This window comes from Acipenser ruthenus, chromosome 4 (assembly GCF_902713425.1).
Source record: "Acipenser ruthenus chromosome 4, fAciRut3.2 maternal haplotype, whole genome shotgun sequence".
Lineage (NCBI taxonomy): Eukaryota > Metazoa > Chordata > Actinopteri > Acipenseriformes > Acipenseridae > Acipenser > Acipenser ruthenus.
In genome coordinates, this window is record NC_081192.1 from 81,856,052 (window position 1) to 81,873,792 (window position 17,741).

The 17,741-nt window shown below is 37.3% G+C and overlaps 1 protein-coding gene across 5 annotated transcripts in view; it reads left to right on the plus strand.

Annotated features, from left to right (window-relative positions):
* The window catches only part of LOC117400425 (engulfment and cell motility protein 1-like), a 159,807-nt gene that overhangs the window by 96,193 nt on the left and 45,873 nt on the right, over positions 1-17,741 (plus strand). For all 5 annotated transcript variants that reach the window (XM_059022937.1, XM_059022939.1, XM_034000371.3 and 2 more), the window contains one exon: positions 2,349-2,485. In XM_059022937.1, coding sequence (XP_058878920.1) covers positions 2,349-2,485 — 137 coding nt within the window. The remainder of the gene's footprint in view (positions 1-2,348; positions 2,486-17,741) is intronic.

Consider the following 17,741-nt stretch of genomic DNA (forward strand, 5'->3'; position numbering starts at 1 on the left):
ACATGTATAAATACCCAGACATGTGAAGTTCAAAACTTTATAACATGTAAAATTGAATAATAGTGGAATATTAAATTCCTTGAATTGAATTTCTCTTTCAAGTTCTTGTCATTTGATAGATGTCAAATGTCAGAATTTGTTTACGTGAATAATTTGTTGATGACATACAGGCACAATGCATTCTCCTAACTTGAGAGATGATGTTCTGCATTTAAAGTTGTAGGCCCTATTGTATTTAAACACATGGAAGTGTTATTTTATTTGCATAACTAAACATGCAATTCTTAATATTAAATTCCACTTGGATTGAAACAGATTATCCAGAATACCTATGTGAAATATTTATATTCAGAATACGGAAGTGCATATTAACATACTGATTGTATGAAAGCAACAGTGGACCCTAATGAGTTTATTTATTTATTTACTATACCTCTACTGTCTACTGTAATTTGTGTGGAACATTTCACAAAACCATGCATCTCTTCTTCCTTTAATCCCATTTTGTGTGTGGGTGTATGCGTGTGTAAGTGGGTGTCCAGGAAAGATAATATCCAATTCCTGTGTAAGTTAGACGTCCTAGTTCTCAAAATATCACGCATGTTTAGCACTTAAGATTTCTTAGGTTTTTTTCTGTTTACATTTTTTTTTTTTATTTACCCCTCCAAATTATGTTACTTTTATTATTATTAACATTATTTATTTTTATTTTTTTTATTTTTTTTTTTGTGGCCAAAAATACTTTACTTTACCGAAATTGTCAATGTTTTCATTCGGATCTGTTATCTTTTGGACATTTTGTTAATTCAGTCCTCTAACCAGAACAAAATGTTAAGAATATTTGCTAATAAATAAAACAAATGCTCTACAGCTTTTCTACTTCACTGATTTGTTGTATTTGTGTTTCTAAGTCTAAGACTCGAAAAATCTAATTTCTGACCATTTCGTATTGTTGATAGGTAAGATGTCAAATTGTATTTCTTGAGGCTTAAGAGATTTTTTAATTTCTGAATGTCACATAATTAAACATTGGATATCATTACCTGCAACACTCAACCTGCTCAGTAGTAATCATCGTTCCACAATATTGTATTTAATAATGTTAATAGGGAAAAACACGCATAAGCTTAATATCCAATAGAGTTAAAGGTCAAAGGACTTCCGTAAAAACTTTGAAAATATACCCTTTTGAAAAGAGCTGTGTAACCACAGAGGAGCCTGGCCTCTGGCTTGGTGGTTAATCCCTGTTCCAAACTGATGCTCCAGCAGCGTGCCTAACTGAATTCAAGCACAAAATATGGACTATGTCCCCATAAGTACATGAGTAGAGCGGCGTCTGAAACAATTAAGTACGCCTTGACGCTCTTTTGACGCTAGCGTGCCTTCCACTGCGCTCCTCTGGTGCGCCTTGGTTTAATATGGCACTCCAGCAGCGAACTGTACTTAATGCTAATGCATGCAAATCATATGCTAAAGAGTATCGTGTGTCCCACAATGCTGCACTGATCACCTGTTACCACCAGAATTAATCATGGCAGCGCCCACAGAGGAGCAACTAGTTCTGAGTCTCACACTTGTAATTCAGCATTTCATGAAGAAATTTCTTGTCGCCGCCATTATCTTTCTTCTTTTCTTTCTCTCTTGAAGAATCTTCCAAATAATTATTATTCTTCGTCTGGTATCACATGAATCTATATCTAGCTATATCTATATCTAGCTAGCTAGAACACGGAATGCTATGTGACGGAGTGGGTACATGTTTTCATTGGTACAATTGCACAATATCGATAACAAACATAAACAAACACATACATTCACACTCACTCACTTCCTGGTTTACTAGTTACTACAATGCATTGCGAGAGATTGCTTTGGAATCAGTGCAGCGCGCTTTAATTCGCTGGTACGATATCAATTGGTTCATGGAATATGATGAAGTGCGGCTCTAACACGTACTTAATTTCAATTCAGCTGGAGCATCAGTTTGAAACGGTGTGAAGTGTGTGTGGTCATCGGTTTAAGGGTTAACAATCAATATAATTCTTGTCTGCTAAGAAATAAATAATAAATAATAATAATAATAATAATAATAATAATAATAATAATGATAATAATCTGATCTTGACGGGCATGAAACCAATGCATTTTACTGTTCTGCTCTGCAGCATTTTAAAAATGAAGCAATGTTCATTTGGCAAACCCTTTTCCCCTAAGGTGTCTTCTGCCTAAAATAAGTCTGTACAGAAGTTGTTGTTGTTGTTGTTGTTGTTGTTGTTGTTGTTGTTGTTGTTGTTGTTGTTGTTGATTATTTATTCTGACTTTCCTTTTATTTATGTCTTTTGCCACAGCCAGTGAAACCTGCCCTGACTTCCACCCCATGTTCTTCATCCATGACCGATCCTTCGAGGAGTTCTTCTGCATCTGCATTCAGCTGCTAAATAAGACCTGGAAAGAGATGAGAGCCACCTCTGAAGACTTCAACAAGGTTAGCTGTCTGAATATCCATTTCAATACATTACTTGCTGGAGTTTGAGAAAATTGCAGGCTGTTTTGCGTTGATTAGAAAACTCAACTTGATTAGAAACCAGATAAACCTATACAAGAAACATACAATATAAAGTGTGATTCATTGGTTTTTTTTACTGAAAGGAAAATTACAAGATTTATATTATCACATGCGATTTGTAAAAGATGCCACAAAGAAATTAACTATACTATAGTGGACATTTCCACCCACTTGAGAAAATGCCATGACATTAATATAGATTGAAAATCTGCCACTCGAACAGAAACACCAGTGTGCCATCAGAAAGCAGGTGATACAGTAAGTATATATAACAAGTGTTTCAGAGGCCAAACACGTTGACTAGTTAGTGTTTTTGAAGAAAACCTTGAGTGAATAACGAATGTCCCTACAGCTAACACTGAAGAATGTAAACAAACCGGACTGTCCACACGGTTTTGATAAAACAGAGGACACAGAAAATAAGCTGTGAAAAAAAAAAATTATATGATTGTTAACTGCATCTTTAGACTGCATAGTTTTTATTTTGATTCCCTTTTTGGCAGCATTGAAATATTTTTTCTGGTAAGTTAAGAATGTAGTTTGCAAACGAACAATCAATGTTTAATTAATTGCATTGTGATACATATCATATTGCAATCCATGTATCATTGTGAGCCCAGAGATACGCAACCCTAGTTACCTAGACCCAAGAACCTAAACGTGTATTAAAACAGTTCCTGCATTATAACAAACAAAAAAAGCCATCCTTACTTCAAACCTAAAATAAACTGTAGGTCCTGCGTGGTCATGCATACTAATGCCACTGTTTGCTTGATCCCTGGTTGTTTGCACAATAAAGAGAGTGGCACATGAAGATGGGAGGGGACAGGATGAGGAATCCGGAAGCCATCAATCAGGCAGCCTTTCTTGATTGCTGGCGTTGATGCATTTAAGCATAATGAGCACTCCACCTTTCATATCAGATTGCAGAACATTACCGAGCACCCAGCAGCATTGCCAAGCTCTCTGATTAGCATTGCTCCTTATGCGAATTACCTTGTTGTTGATTTAACTTCTAGAGGATGTCTGAATCAAAATTCACATATCAATGTCATAATATTGTAAATAATTTTGGGAAGGAAGAAATGGCTCATTTGTGTAAAGCTGAAGTGACACAGCTCTCCTTAAAACCGCTCTAGTGCCACCAACATTAAATGCAAATATGCTTGATTTAACTACCAGCACTTAAAAAGGTGATATTTAGTATTGTTGACTGCCTGCAAAAGAAGGTAATGTGTTATTATGGGTCGTGTACCATGTTGTAAATTACAAAGCACAATAAAAGAGCATAGGCCAGCTTGTAAGGAGTTGTTATTTTGGGTTCAGGTACACTACTTAATCCTATACGGTGGTGTATCACCACCTAGGTCATTTGCTGTAGTGGTATTGCAATGCTGGAACTACATTTTTTTTTTCAATTTGATAGATAACAAAATCATTCAGCCAGAACAATGTGCTCCGAAATGCAGCTGTTTCAGTCGTTGTGTGCGCATCATGTGTTTCCGTAATAATTTGTTTTATCAATGTTCAAAATGCATTCCCTGTTTAATCTCTATGAAGTTACCACAATTTATAGTGGTGGTTATTACAATAAAATAACAATAAGAAGCAAAGCATAACTGCCCGTCTGAGCTGGCATTTGAGGACACCAGCTGCAGCACTTTAAATCAGAACAGAAATACAGTTCGAAGCAAGCTGAATTTCTGAAGGACATTTTTTTATACCATCGGCTACAAAATGTTTTTCAAACTAGAAGGGTGTTTGCCCAACTTGGCAGATCCCACCAAATTTGTGATTTGTAAATGTTTATGCTCCTAGATCTATTAATGGCCAGCGAGTGAGGGTTTTGCTCATAAGGAACAATCAGCCTACAAAAACCAAGACCCCAGAGGACCCAACGTATGTGCGAAACCTTAAGAAAAAATGTACAAGCATCATTGACTTAATGTACTACAATTTAAGAGATGCATAACTTATCTAATGTCTGCTGTTTCTGAACTAAATTGTAGACTGTGGTTTGCTGTAGCATCTCCCTTAAGAAGCCCATTCTACAAAGACAGAAATTGTCATGCAAGCAGCATGGCAGGCTTTTGGGAGGATGTAGTGTCTGTGAATGAGATGCACTGCACATTAATCACACTGTCAGACACAATCACAGTCGCGAACTATAAATAACAAATCCTAACACCTAAACATGATGGTATTTTTACTGATTTTTTTCATTGGGGAATTTTATAAATTACACCGGTAAACCATTTTGTCCTCTTCATATACATTCACATGTGTGCCCACAAAAAACAGCACACACAAAAACACACAGCATGTTTAGTTGCCTTGTTTCATTTCTCATTGGTTGTGAACACCAGCGTGATTAATTTAGAGTTAATGGGCACCAGTATTTACATCAAAGTTTATATCATTAAAATAACAGTGCTGTGTCACCTTCCTACTCCCAATTGGATGGGAGTTTTTATTGTGATCCAATATTGTGTACTGTATTGAATGTGGGACACTATTGTATTATGTACCATGTATGGGCCCCTGCCGATATGTTTTCCATCTGCACATGAGTCACACAGGGGGTGGTGATCACTCTTAGTTGGCCTGGCTCTAAAGCTGTTGGTCCTAGTTGATAAGTGGTGACTCAATTGAGCGCCCAGCCCCCTCTGTACGAGGCAGGTTAAAATGTACTTTCACCTTAAACACTACTCTTATCAAGACTTTAGTCACTCGGTGCTGTGTTAGTGTCTACCTCATATCAATGATTTTGCCCTACTACCTGGGACACAGCTTACTTTAAAAATCACTTTGCTCATCCTATATTTTTCAAGCACGAGAAATAATTGTTTCTCATCAATCTATCTATCTCTATCTATCCATCCTCAAATGAACACCATAAATAAATGTGAATGAGAAATTTGCATGCACATTCTGCTACTTCTCCTGTCTGTGCAATGGATGATGTCTGGATCCGCTGTTGTCATTCCACATGCTGCAAATGATCTCATTAAGGTCTCCCTGCTCGGTGTTTCACATGCTTTCTTTATACAGCTGTCTCCGGCTAAGAGAGCACCCCTCGGGGAGCAGCCAAAGTGTTCTTATAGCTGAAGTGTTATCTTAAGACAGAGTTAGCCCCCAGACATAATATGAATCAATAAATAAATATGTATTACTTGTCATGACACATGTGCATCAACATATGACATTAACTGAATAAATAGCAATAGGCAAGTGTTTGTTTAATAAACTATAATAATAAAGTAACAGACAAACACATGTTAATAAACTGTCAAACTAAATTAACACAGCACCCCTACACATGTTAAAAAATGCAGCAGCAATATAAAATTAACAGAATGGTGAAGCAACTCCCCAGAACAGGAAACAACAAATTGTTCAGCGACTTGTGTCTTGTGTCAGGTTTATTTCTAACAATTTTCAACTTTGTGTAGCAAGAGAAACAGCGGTGCATTTTGCCGTTTGTTTACATGCCATATTGCAGTGATGAGGTGCACTTGTGGAGATCAGAATACAAAGTGAGTCAATGATATGACCGCAGTTCTGGAAAGATTTAATAAACCAATCAGTGTGCCTCAAGACACTCTCACGATAACAAGACGCTTTTGAAATAAATCATTTTAATTTAGGTTTGATGAAGAGTTATCGGGTTACTGTAGCATTATTAACTGTGTATTAGCCTCTTATGCACCTACAAAAAAAGGAATTTGGCATCGAAAATCATGATACCGTGCATAAATAGCAATAGGCAAGTGTTTGTTTAATAAACTATAATAATAAAGTAACAGACAAACACATGTTAATAAACTGTCAAACTAAATTAACACAGCACCCCTACACATGTTAAAAAATGCAGCAGCAATATAAAATTAACAGAATGGTGAAGCAACTCCCCAGAACAGGAAACAACAAATTGTTCAGCGACTTGTGTCTTGTGTCAGGTTTATTTCTAACAATTTTCAACTTTGTGTAGCAAGAGAAACAGCGGTGCATTTTGCCGTTTGTTTACATGCCATATTGCAGTGATGAGGTGCACTTGTGGAGATCAGAATACAAAGTGAGTCAATGATATGACCGCAGTTCTGGAAAGATTTAATAAACCAATCAGTGTGCCTCAAGACACTCTCACGATAACAAGACGCTTTTGAAATAAATCATTTTAATTTAGGTTTGATGAAGAGTTATCGGGTTACTGTAGCATTATTAACTGTGTATTAGCCTCTTATGCACCTACAAAAAAAGGAATTTGGCATCGAAAATCATGATACCGTGCATGGTATCTTATTGATACACCCTAAATAAGGTATCGCAGGCCACTTTCGGGACCTTTCACACCGTCGTCTTGTGTAAAAGAATAGGAACTCCAAATAGATATGTTTCAAAACAGGGCGTCAGAACACTGACCTGCTTTTATACCTGCCTGCTTAATCCCAGGCAGGTGTACCTCATTAAATTAGAGGCAGGTGATTCCACTTCTGGCTAATTTCAACCCTATGGCATTTTGGGGGGTGTTGTCCTGCAGCAAACCCCTGGACTACATCTTTCTTCCCCCTACTCTGGTATATTATTATTATTATTATTATTATTATTATTATTATTATTATTATTATTATTAGTATTAGTATTATTATTATTATTATTATTATTATTATTATTATTATTATTATTAGTAGTAGTAGTAGTAGTATTAGTATTATTAGTATTAGTATTATTATTATAATATTTTTTTTGTTTATGGTATTGTTTTTTTTACACGTATTTTTCTAAATTCTAGATATAAATAAAAACTATAGAGGCAATTGTTTTTCACATAAATTCCGATTTACTGGGATAGAATGATCCTGCAGCGCACTGCATAATAATTTTACAGTTCTGAAAATAGCACAGTGATTGGTTTTGGGTAGCTCAAGCTGAGGCACTCAGAGCCTAACAGGGTTATCTAATGGGTTACTTAGTTCAAATTTTATCATGGTATTGCCGGTTTCACATTACATTTTCATCCAAATTCAGTTGTGCAATTTGGACCAGCAGCAGTACTCTGAATAGATGGGAACCAGCACATCTCTCAATGTTTTTTCTCTACAAGTAGTTCAGGGACAATTCATTTTGTCAATGTGATAGTCTGTTGCAGCTCACAATCCAGCCAGCTCTCTAAATTGTATTTCTGTGAATAAAACTTGAATGAGCAGAGGACAACTGTATTATCTTTTTATTTCATCAGGCTTAAGAACAAAAAACCAAAAACCCACATACATGTATTATCTCTACAAATCAAGCTAGATGCAGTACTACACTGCAAACATATTGTTGCTCAAATCAAATGTCAATATGCCAAGATAATTTATCTTGGCATATTGTAAAAATTGTTACATTATTCTGGCTAGATCATCATCATAAATCATTTTATATTTACAGGTAACGGAAGAACCACATATCCATCTGTTATAATGTTACTAATAATCGACCTACGAAAACTACCATACTGGTAGTTTGGAGAAATTAAGAAATTGAAAGTTCCAAGACAGAAAGAATAATGTGCAGGTTGGGTGGAAAACCAGTGGTTTGGTTCCAAAATGATTAAAACCACTACTGTTGCTAATCCATTGGTAGGGGCTGGGGGACTTGATCCGTGTCTTCAAATAACATTGGGTGCCTAAGTGCTAAATCTATTATCCAACAAGTTGAGTCTGTGTGTCTCTTGATTAAACTAAGAAAGTTTGAATTCCCTCTGGGTTTTTGAGGGATGGTAGTTTTAGACTGTTCCTTCCTTCCTGGATGTCTGTAGCATAGTATGCATCTTAAATTGATTATTACTGTACTGTATAATGTTTTTTATTAGCTTGTACAGTTTTTTCTGTTCTGTATCAAACACAGAATACTGAACAGTACCAGTATGTAGGAAGCAAGTGCCTCTTTGGCCTCCAATTACTATGTGCCTACCAGATTATTACAGATAGTATTTGGGATTTACCCACTGGAAGGATTCTGACTGATGGCTGTGGCTATTGGAGAAGTGGAACTTCTGAGCCACTGTAGAGTTACGTCCCCAGCTGGAAACCTCTATCAGAAGGTAAGCTGTTCACTGTCACAGACTGGAAGCTGTTAGGAGGATGAAATAGGGAAAGATGCATTAGCTGAGGGAAGGGTTTTCTTGGCATGACAGCCTAGTGAAGAATGTGCTGACATCTGGGTCAGCAAATCAGTATAATGTGATGTGTACATGACTCGTGATGAAAAAGAGAGGGAGAAGAAAATTCTCAAGAGGGTCACTCAGGAGCCTGCTTTTCAGTTTTATAGATACGAGAGCAGGATAGCAAGGTTTAAATGCATTTATGTATGTGCAATCAATTTAATTTGAATAAAATGTGTATTACTGTATTACAAACAGTTCCAGGACTGTACATCTTCTCATTATTCTCCCTAAGAAAGACAGATGTTAAGAACATAATTGAGATCTTTTATTTAACATCATATAATCAAAGAAACTACAAAATGATATTGCTAAACTCTACTGGAAGCCATAATAGATAGTACAGTATTTCATGTTAGATTTTGAAATGTGAATTCTATTTTATTTTGTCAGTTTTGCTGTTAAGTATATGGAAAACTACAAAGCAGTATTTAATTCAATATGTTAATGTAACATTATTCAGCAGGTTTTAAGCGGCTTTATGAATCACATTTTTTTTTTATTCTATAGGGTGAACTTTTGGCCACAGCTGTATTTTGCCCTTGCTCATCTACTTATAGTTTGCATCTTGCCTTTCCTACTTCAAGTAGTAATGTAGTACTAGAGGCGCAAAACAATTACATCCCAAAAGTAGACAAATCTAACTCTAAAACAAAATGGCCAAAATAGTTTAATAGATCAATTAAAAAAAAAAAAATTAAGCGAAAAAAGGCACTTTACAGAGCGTTTAAAAGGGACCAATAACAAAGTACACAGAAAGAGTACTTGGAACTGCAAACACAAGTCAAAAAGAAAGTTAGAAAGTCCAAGAGAGAGATAGAAATCAAAATTGCTAAGGCAGCTAAAACCAATTCCAAAATGTTTTTCCAATATTATAACAGCAAGAGAACATTCAAAGAGGAGGTTAAATGTCTAAGAGACACAAATGGCAAAATCATAGATGAAGAAAAAAAATAGCAAATATATGAAATGATTACTTTTCACAGGTTTTTACAAAGATGGACAGGGACAACATGCCCCACATGTCGACCTGTTCCTATCCAATTTTAAATAACTTTAGCATAACAGAGGCCGAAGTGTTAAAGGGACTAGGAGCTCTTAAAATAAACAAATCCCCTGGGCTGGATGAGATCCTCCCAATAGTACTCAAAGAAATGAAAGTTATTTACAAACCGCTAACCAAGATCATGCAACAGTCTCTTGATACTGACCCTGGAAAATTACAAACGTAATACCGATCACAAAAAGGGAGACAAAACCGAACCAGGTAACTACAGACCAATAAGCCTGACATCTATTATATGTAAATTATGGAAACTATAAGATGATCTAAAATGGAAAATTACCTATATGGTAACAATATCCTGGGAGACAGTCAGCACGGTTTTAGGAAAGGGAGATTGTGTCTAACTAACCTGCTTGACTTTTTTGAGGATGCAACATTGACAATGGATAATTGCAAAGCATACGACATGGTTTATTTAGATTTCCAGAAAGCTTTTGACAAAGTCGCGCATAAAAGATTAATTCATCGACCACCTAAGTCAAACACGCTATTTCTGACTGAATTTGGGGATCTGCTATTTATTATTTAGTCAAATATGATGGGTTTCTTTTATTGGGTGATTTTAACCTTCATGTTGACATTGATTCTGATTCTAACTCTTTGGAATTTTTGAGGCTACTGGATTCCTTAGATTATATCCTGCATTTCAAAGTCCTAAGCATAATTGTGACCATATTTTAAATTTGGTAATTTCTCGTGGTTTATCTTGCCATTCTTTTTGAGGTGAATCTGCCAGTATCTACAAAGACTGTGAACCATACATTTAACACAGAGGCTGTGTGGTCCAGTGGTTAAAGAAAAGGGCTTGTAACCAGGAGGTCCCCGGTTCAAATCCCACCTCAGCCACTGACTCATTGTGTGACCCTGAGCAAGTCACTTAACCTCCTTGTGCTCCGTCTTTCGGGTGAGACGTAATTGTAAGTGACTCTGCAGCTGATGCATAGTTCACACACCCGAGTCTCTGTAAGTCGCCTTGGATAAAGGCGTCTGCTAAATAAACAAATAATAATAATAATAATAATAATAATAATAATAATAATAATAATAATAATAATAATAAATCTTGGGTAATTAATTCTTCAACTGCTGTTAAGCTTTCTGTTGTCTTGAGCTCATTACCACTCTCGGAGTCCTTATCAGTAGATGAGCTTGTTAATACCTACATCACCTTGACTGGTATCTTAGATATTGTAGCACCAATCAAAACTCGGAGAAAAAGCTCATCGTGGTTTAAGATGAAAAATGAGGATCGTAAACAGAGATAGCAGGAATCTAAATTGCATGTTCATTACTCTGCATGGAAGGGCCACCTAGTTAAATGTAGGAAGGATCTGGCATTGACTAGATCATCATATTATTCTAATTTAACTGAAACAAATAAAAATAATCTTAGATTTCTTTATGCTACCCTAGATAAATTAATGAATCCTTCCCCTAATAGTCCTACCCTTGACATTGGCTCCTCTCAGCTGCAATGACGTCTTACATTTCTTTAAAAATAAAATACTAGACATCAGAAATGAGATTCCACAGACATCTTCTATTAAGGAGGACTCCTGCACAATTTACCAACTACACCTATTAAAGCTACTATGGGTTTTTTTTTTTCTTTGATTACCTTACAGGAACTGACAGAGCTAGTTCGACATATGAGAACCACTACATGCTCTTTTAATCCTATTCCTACAAAACTATTAAAAGATGTTGTTGGTGTTATTAATACCCACATTTTTTAAATTATAAATGGTTCACTTTCCTCCGGTATAGTTCTCTCAGCACGTAAGGCTGCTGTGGTAAAGCATATGCTTAAGAAACACAATTTGGACCCTAAAGTCCTCAATAACTATAGGCCAATCTCCAACCTACCATTCTTACATAAGGTTCTAGAGAGAGTTGTTGCAATTCAATTACAAAAATTTCTAACTCTTAATGGTATATTCGAGAAGTTTCAGTCTGGCTTTCGTGCTGCACACAGCACCGAGATGGCCCTTATCAGAGTTGTGAATGATCTGCTGATAAGCTCTGACTTGGGCTTTCCATCGGTATTAATTCTTCTTGATCTAAGTGCTGCCTTTGATACTGTAGATCATTCCATCCTACTGAATAATCTTGAAAGCACTGTCTGGCCTTGTCCTATCATGGTTCAAATCTTATCTTTCTGATAGGTTTCAGTATATCTTTATTGGGGAGGTAAAATCTGCATTATCGGAAGTCTGTGGTGTTCCGCAGGGCTCCATTCTAGGTCCCTTGCTGTTTTCATCAGGTGACATTATCTGCAGACACAGAGTGAACTTCCATTGCTATGCTGATGATAACCAGCTATATTTGTCCCTAAAGCCAGGAATTTCTTCTGCCTGGGTGTTATAAGCTACTTGCCTTACAGACATCAAGCATTGGATGTCACAGAATTTTCTAATGTTGAATTCAGATAAAACAGAGGTTATGCTAGTGGAATCACAGAACCAACTAAAAGGAAATGTGGGATTACATGAGCTCGACCCTTGCAGTCTCTCATCAAAACTTAAACTAGAAATTAAGAGTTTGGGGGTCATCTTTGATCCTGATCTATCATTTGAGACTCATATTAGGGAAGTTACTAAAGTATTTTTTTACCATTTGAGAAATATAGCCAAACTTAGACCAATTATTTCCGTATCTGATGCCGAGAGACTAATGCATGCCTTTGTTTCATCTAGAATTGATTCACTATGTAACACAATTTTTGTTCCTGGGAAGTAAGTGTTATTTCCTAATTGCTTATGCCTCAAAAATATAGAAAATGGCTATTATTCCCCACAAACTTTGCTTTTGTGACCAGGACAGTGATATTTTGAAATTTACCTATTTCCAATGAGAAAACGGGCAAATTTGTGTCTTTTCGTTCACATAAAGTCAGAAAAAAACAACATATGAATCCAAATTAACATGTATTTATACTAAAGTAATACAAAAATGACTACAAAAGATTTAGAAGTGAGTAGTTTTTCGAGATTTACGATTATACTGTAAATCACTTTCACGAATCAGACCCATAATGTAGTCTTCCATCATGTTCTCGTTATACTGTCCTTGGTAGCGGCGTTCAAAGTCCAGTATATCCTGGTGGAAGCGCTCGCCTTGCTCCTCCGAGTACGCTCCCATGTTCTCCTTGAATTTATCAAGATGAGCATCAAGGATATGGACTTTGAGGGACATCCTACAGCCCATTGTGCCGTAGTTCTTCACCAGAGTGTCAACCAGCTCCACATAGTTTTCGGCCTTGTGATTGCCCATGAAGCCCCGAACCACTGCGACAAAGCTGTTCCAAGCTGCTTTCTCCTTACTAGTGAGCTTCTTGGGGAATTCATTGCACTCCAGGATCTTCTTTATCTGTGGTCCGACGAAGACACCGGCTTTGACCTTTGCCTCAGACAGCTTAGGGAAAAAGTCTTGAAGGTACTTGAAGGCTGCCGACTCCTTATCTAGAGCTCTGACATATTGTTTCATAAGGCCCAATTTGATGTGCAGTGGTGGCATCAGCACCTTCCGGGGGTCCACCAGTGGCTCCCACTTGACGTTGTTCCTCCCCACAGAGAACTCGGTCCGCTGTGGCCAGTCCCGCCTGTGGTAGTGCGCCTTGGTGTCCCTGCTGTCCCAAAGGCAAAGATAGCAGGGAAACTTGGTAAAACCGCCTTGGAGACCCATCAGGAATGCCACCATTTTGAAGTCTCCTATGACCTTGATGCCATCTCAGAAAAATGCAGATATGTATCCACTTAGGCAGCTGGAACTAAACTGAACTGGTGGGCTTAAGGCCCCTGTATTTATACTACTATTTATATTACTGGAAAGTTCTCTAAAGTTCTAGAAGTTACTCCAAGTTTACTCAGCACTGAATCTATCTGGAATGTTCTGGAAAATAGATAAATTTCAAAATATCACTGTCCTGGTCACAAAAGCAAAGTTTGTGGGGAATAATAGCCATTTTCTATACTTTTGAGGCATAAGCAATTAGGAAATAACACTTACTACCCAGGAACCAAAAAAAAAAAAAGAAATTTGTTACACGGTGTAATTACAATATGAACAGGTAAAGGAATGTTTAATGTCAAGGTTAAAGGTTAAAACTTCAAAAGATGAATAACCTTCAACAATTTCCTTTTTGATTCTAAGTGCACTATGGAAAACAGTAGCAAGTCCACCTCCCCGCCCAGTAGAGCGAGCTTTCTGGAAAAAAAGAAGAGTTAGGTGGAGAAGCCTCAATCAGGGAAACAATGTCATTCGGTCCAAGTCATGTTTCAGTTAAAGAGAGAATGTTGTAATCCTGAATAAAATCACTAATTAGTGGAGACCTGACATTAAATAAACCTAGGTGTACATTGGTCCAATCAAGAGCATGTGATTGAGATGGGGAAATAGGAGTTTGATGAAGGTTACTGTAGCACACACTCTGTTTTTACTCAGTGGGTGGCGGGAATGGCAGGATACTTTAACCTGAATTTTACATGCCTCTTTAGAGTATTTAAGGCCCTAATTCTATTGAATACTTCATCCCCACCACCAACAACAGGTAAGAGACCTAAGAGAATAATTCTGCATCCTAACTTTTTCAGCTGTCTTGTTAAAGAAATGTAAGAAGTCATTGCAGCTGTCAGAATCTCAGATGTACAATTACCACAGACTCTTTTTTGTGATTTAATAATCTGTACACTCTTGATTTCAATATCCTTTACTTTTGCTCCAAGGAGGCAGGTAACAACCCTATTTTCCCCTCTTCGTGGCTAAAATCACTGTCGACATAGCATATAATTAAATCACCTACTAACAACACCTCACCCCTGTTTTCGTCCAGCACTAGGTCGTCATAGCTCAGTGCTTGGAATCTATTAGCTAGATCAATCTCCTCTCTATGTTGACTGCTCGGTGTCGTCCTCCCCTTTGTACTTTTTACTAACAGTTACCCAGTCCCCACTCACTTCCTGCCTTTCATCCATACAGTACAGGTACACATACAGTTCCACTGTCCTGCTGTTGCATTGAAACGTCACATGGAGTCATTTTCAGTCTCACCTTCAGTATCCAAAACTAACCAAGTGTTATTAATTTTGTTGAACTATTTTCAATGAACTGGTCATTTTCATTTATGCTTTGAAGTATTCCAATTTGTTTTTCAAGTTCAGCAACCTTCTACATTAGAAAATACGACAGGACCTCTGCCTGTTCTGGACTCCAACTCAGATCTGCTTAGCAACACTGGGTGTTCCAGCTGGTTCTGTTGACCTCTAAAGGTGTTTTAAAGACTTTTAATATTGGAGCTGCATAGAATATTTTGGTTTTATTCAATTGTAAAGCATTGGCACTTTCAACCAAAGCAAGTACAGTATCTGATATTATTTTGACACAAATGCTGTCTCGTGCATAAAATCCAATCAAATGGCCTTTTATCACGTGACGGGATAACATCCTTATCGAATACAAACTTAAACATCAATTGTTTTATGTAATGGGTACTGGGGGTCTACAAAGATACTTTGCACCTGATGGAAATGGTTCTTCGATAACCAAAATAAGGCAGTGTAGTGTACTTGAATTTAACTGTTTGGTATGTTTCCCATTGGTCTTAAGCAGGGCATACATTTGTGTGAGAAACAGTAAAACGTATCATTTCCATAGGCCTCTCAATACCTCATAGTCATAACTGATATATTTAAGTATGTCCTGGCACTGCTGCACTTAGGAAACCATCATTCGTATCATCTCGTTTTCCTTGGCCTCTTATATGGTATGAGCGTTGCTGTATTTGGTACACAAATCTGAGTCATGTCAACAAATTGTTCCCACCTACCTACATCCAAACTGAACTCTATTTTAAGGACAGAGCCATGTATATTAGGCACATTGCCCACATTTTAGCTTCATGTCTGGATTAAGCATCCTCCATGAGGATGTGCTTATATGAATCGCTAGCTTTCCTGCCACCACAGTAAAATTTATTTCTTATATCTCAAGGCTATAATTCAGAAAGAAAGGTGCAATATATTCTGCTGTATATTTAGAATGGCAGCGTGCCTCATGTGCATTGCCACTTTTTTACTGAAATGTTTTTAGGAATTGGTTGATTTGGCATCGAATACCCCATCTGTATTTGACAGCTTTGGTTTAAGTATTTGCTTTAGCTTTCTGTTGGACATAAAACACCTTTAGTGTTTATAACTAATTTTGTATTCCTGTAAATTTCTTGGTTGAAGTAAAACTGCATTTTCTATGTGTTACACGTTGTGATATTTTCTGCAACACATTCAGTAGTTTTATATGTTACTGAAAATCTGAAAATGAAGTCAAGCCTGAATGTACAGTGATCCCTCATGGTGTCTATGAAGCCACTGCCTTTTTCTCTGGTCAGAACTGTAGAGAGATTAAACAGTTTACTTTGCAGTACTTTGTAAAGTGGAAGGATGCTGTTGATATTGAGGCAGCTTTAAGTTCTCCTCATTTGATTATAGCTGTGGGTGGGAGCAGGCCAGGTTTGACTTCTTCAGGCCACACTTCAGTTTGTCAAATTAGATTTCGTTGACATTTAGCACAAAATAAATAAATTTGCTTAAACAATAGCTGGGAGGCAAACCAGGAGATGCTGCTTTTTTGTGGGGGAGGGGTGTTTGCTAATCACAATGTTTATTTGTCCTGTATTGGTAGATACAGTGCCCTCCGTAAGTATTGGGACAGTGAAGTCAAAATTGCTATTTTTGCTGTACACTCAAGCAATATGAAAATACTAGTAAAAGATGAATATGAGGCAAAAGTACAGAATGTCACCTTTTATTTCTGGCTGTTCCATCCCCCCATTTTATGTGAGCATAAGTATTGGGACATTTGGCTCACAGGTGTTTCTAATTGATCAGGTGTTTCCTGTTACATTGATTGTTCACACATAAAAGAGCTGTGAATGTGTAGTCTCAGTTCTATCCTTTGCTTTTGCCCTTGGAGTCTGTGTTTGGTGTCAGTAGGCATAATCCAACATGAAGACTAGGGAGCTGTCTATGAAAGAAAAGCAAGCGATTTGGATGCTAAAAGAAAAGGGGAACTCAATTAGAACCATAGCACAAAAGTTGGGCATAGCCAAATCAACAGTTTGGAATGTCCTGAAAAAGAAAGAAACCACTGGTGTCTTCAGCAATCGGCAACGACCAGGTCGGCCAAGGAAAACAACAGCAGTTGATGACAGAAAAATGACCAGAGCTTTGAAAAACAACCCTAAAATAAGTGTCAGTGAAATCACCAACAACCTCCAGTATGCAGGGGTGAAAGTGTCACAATCTACTGTTCGCAGAAGACCTCAGCAAAAGAATTACAAAAGCTACACTGCAAGATGCCAACCTCTGATCAGCACCAAAAACGGAAAGGCCGGATTAGAATTTGCTAAAAAGTACAGAGATGAGCCAGTAGAGTTTTGGAACAGAGTTTTATGGACAGATGGGACGAAGATTAACCTTTATCAAAGTGATGGGAAGGCAAAAGTGTGGAGAAAAAAAGGAACTGCAGATGATCCAAAGCATACCACCTCATCTGTGAAGCATGGTGGAGGTAGTGTCATGTCTTGGGCATGCATGGCTGCCTCTGGAACGAGCTCACTCATCTTTATTGATGATGTAACGAATGATGGCAGCAGCAGAATGACTTCAGAAGTGTACAGAAGCATCTTGGCTACCAATGTACAAGAAAATGCCACCAGACTCATTGAGCGGCGCTTCATAATGCAACAGGACAATGACCCAAAACACACTGCCAATGCAACCAAGGAGTTCATCAGGGGTAAAAAAGTGGAAAGTGTTAGACTGGCCAAGTCAATCTCCTGATTTAAATTTGATTGAACATGCATTTTACTTGCTGAAGAGGAGACTGAAGTCAGAAACTCTCCAAAA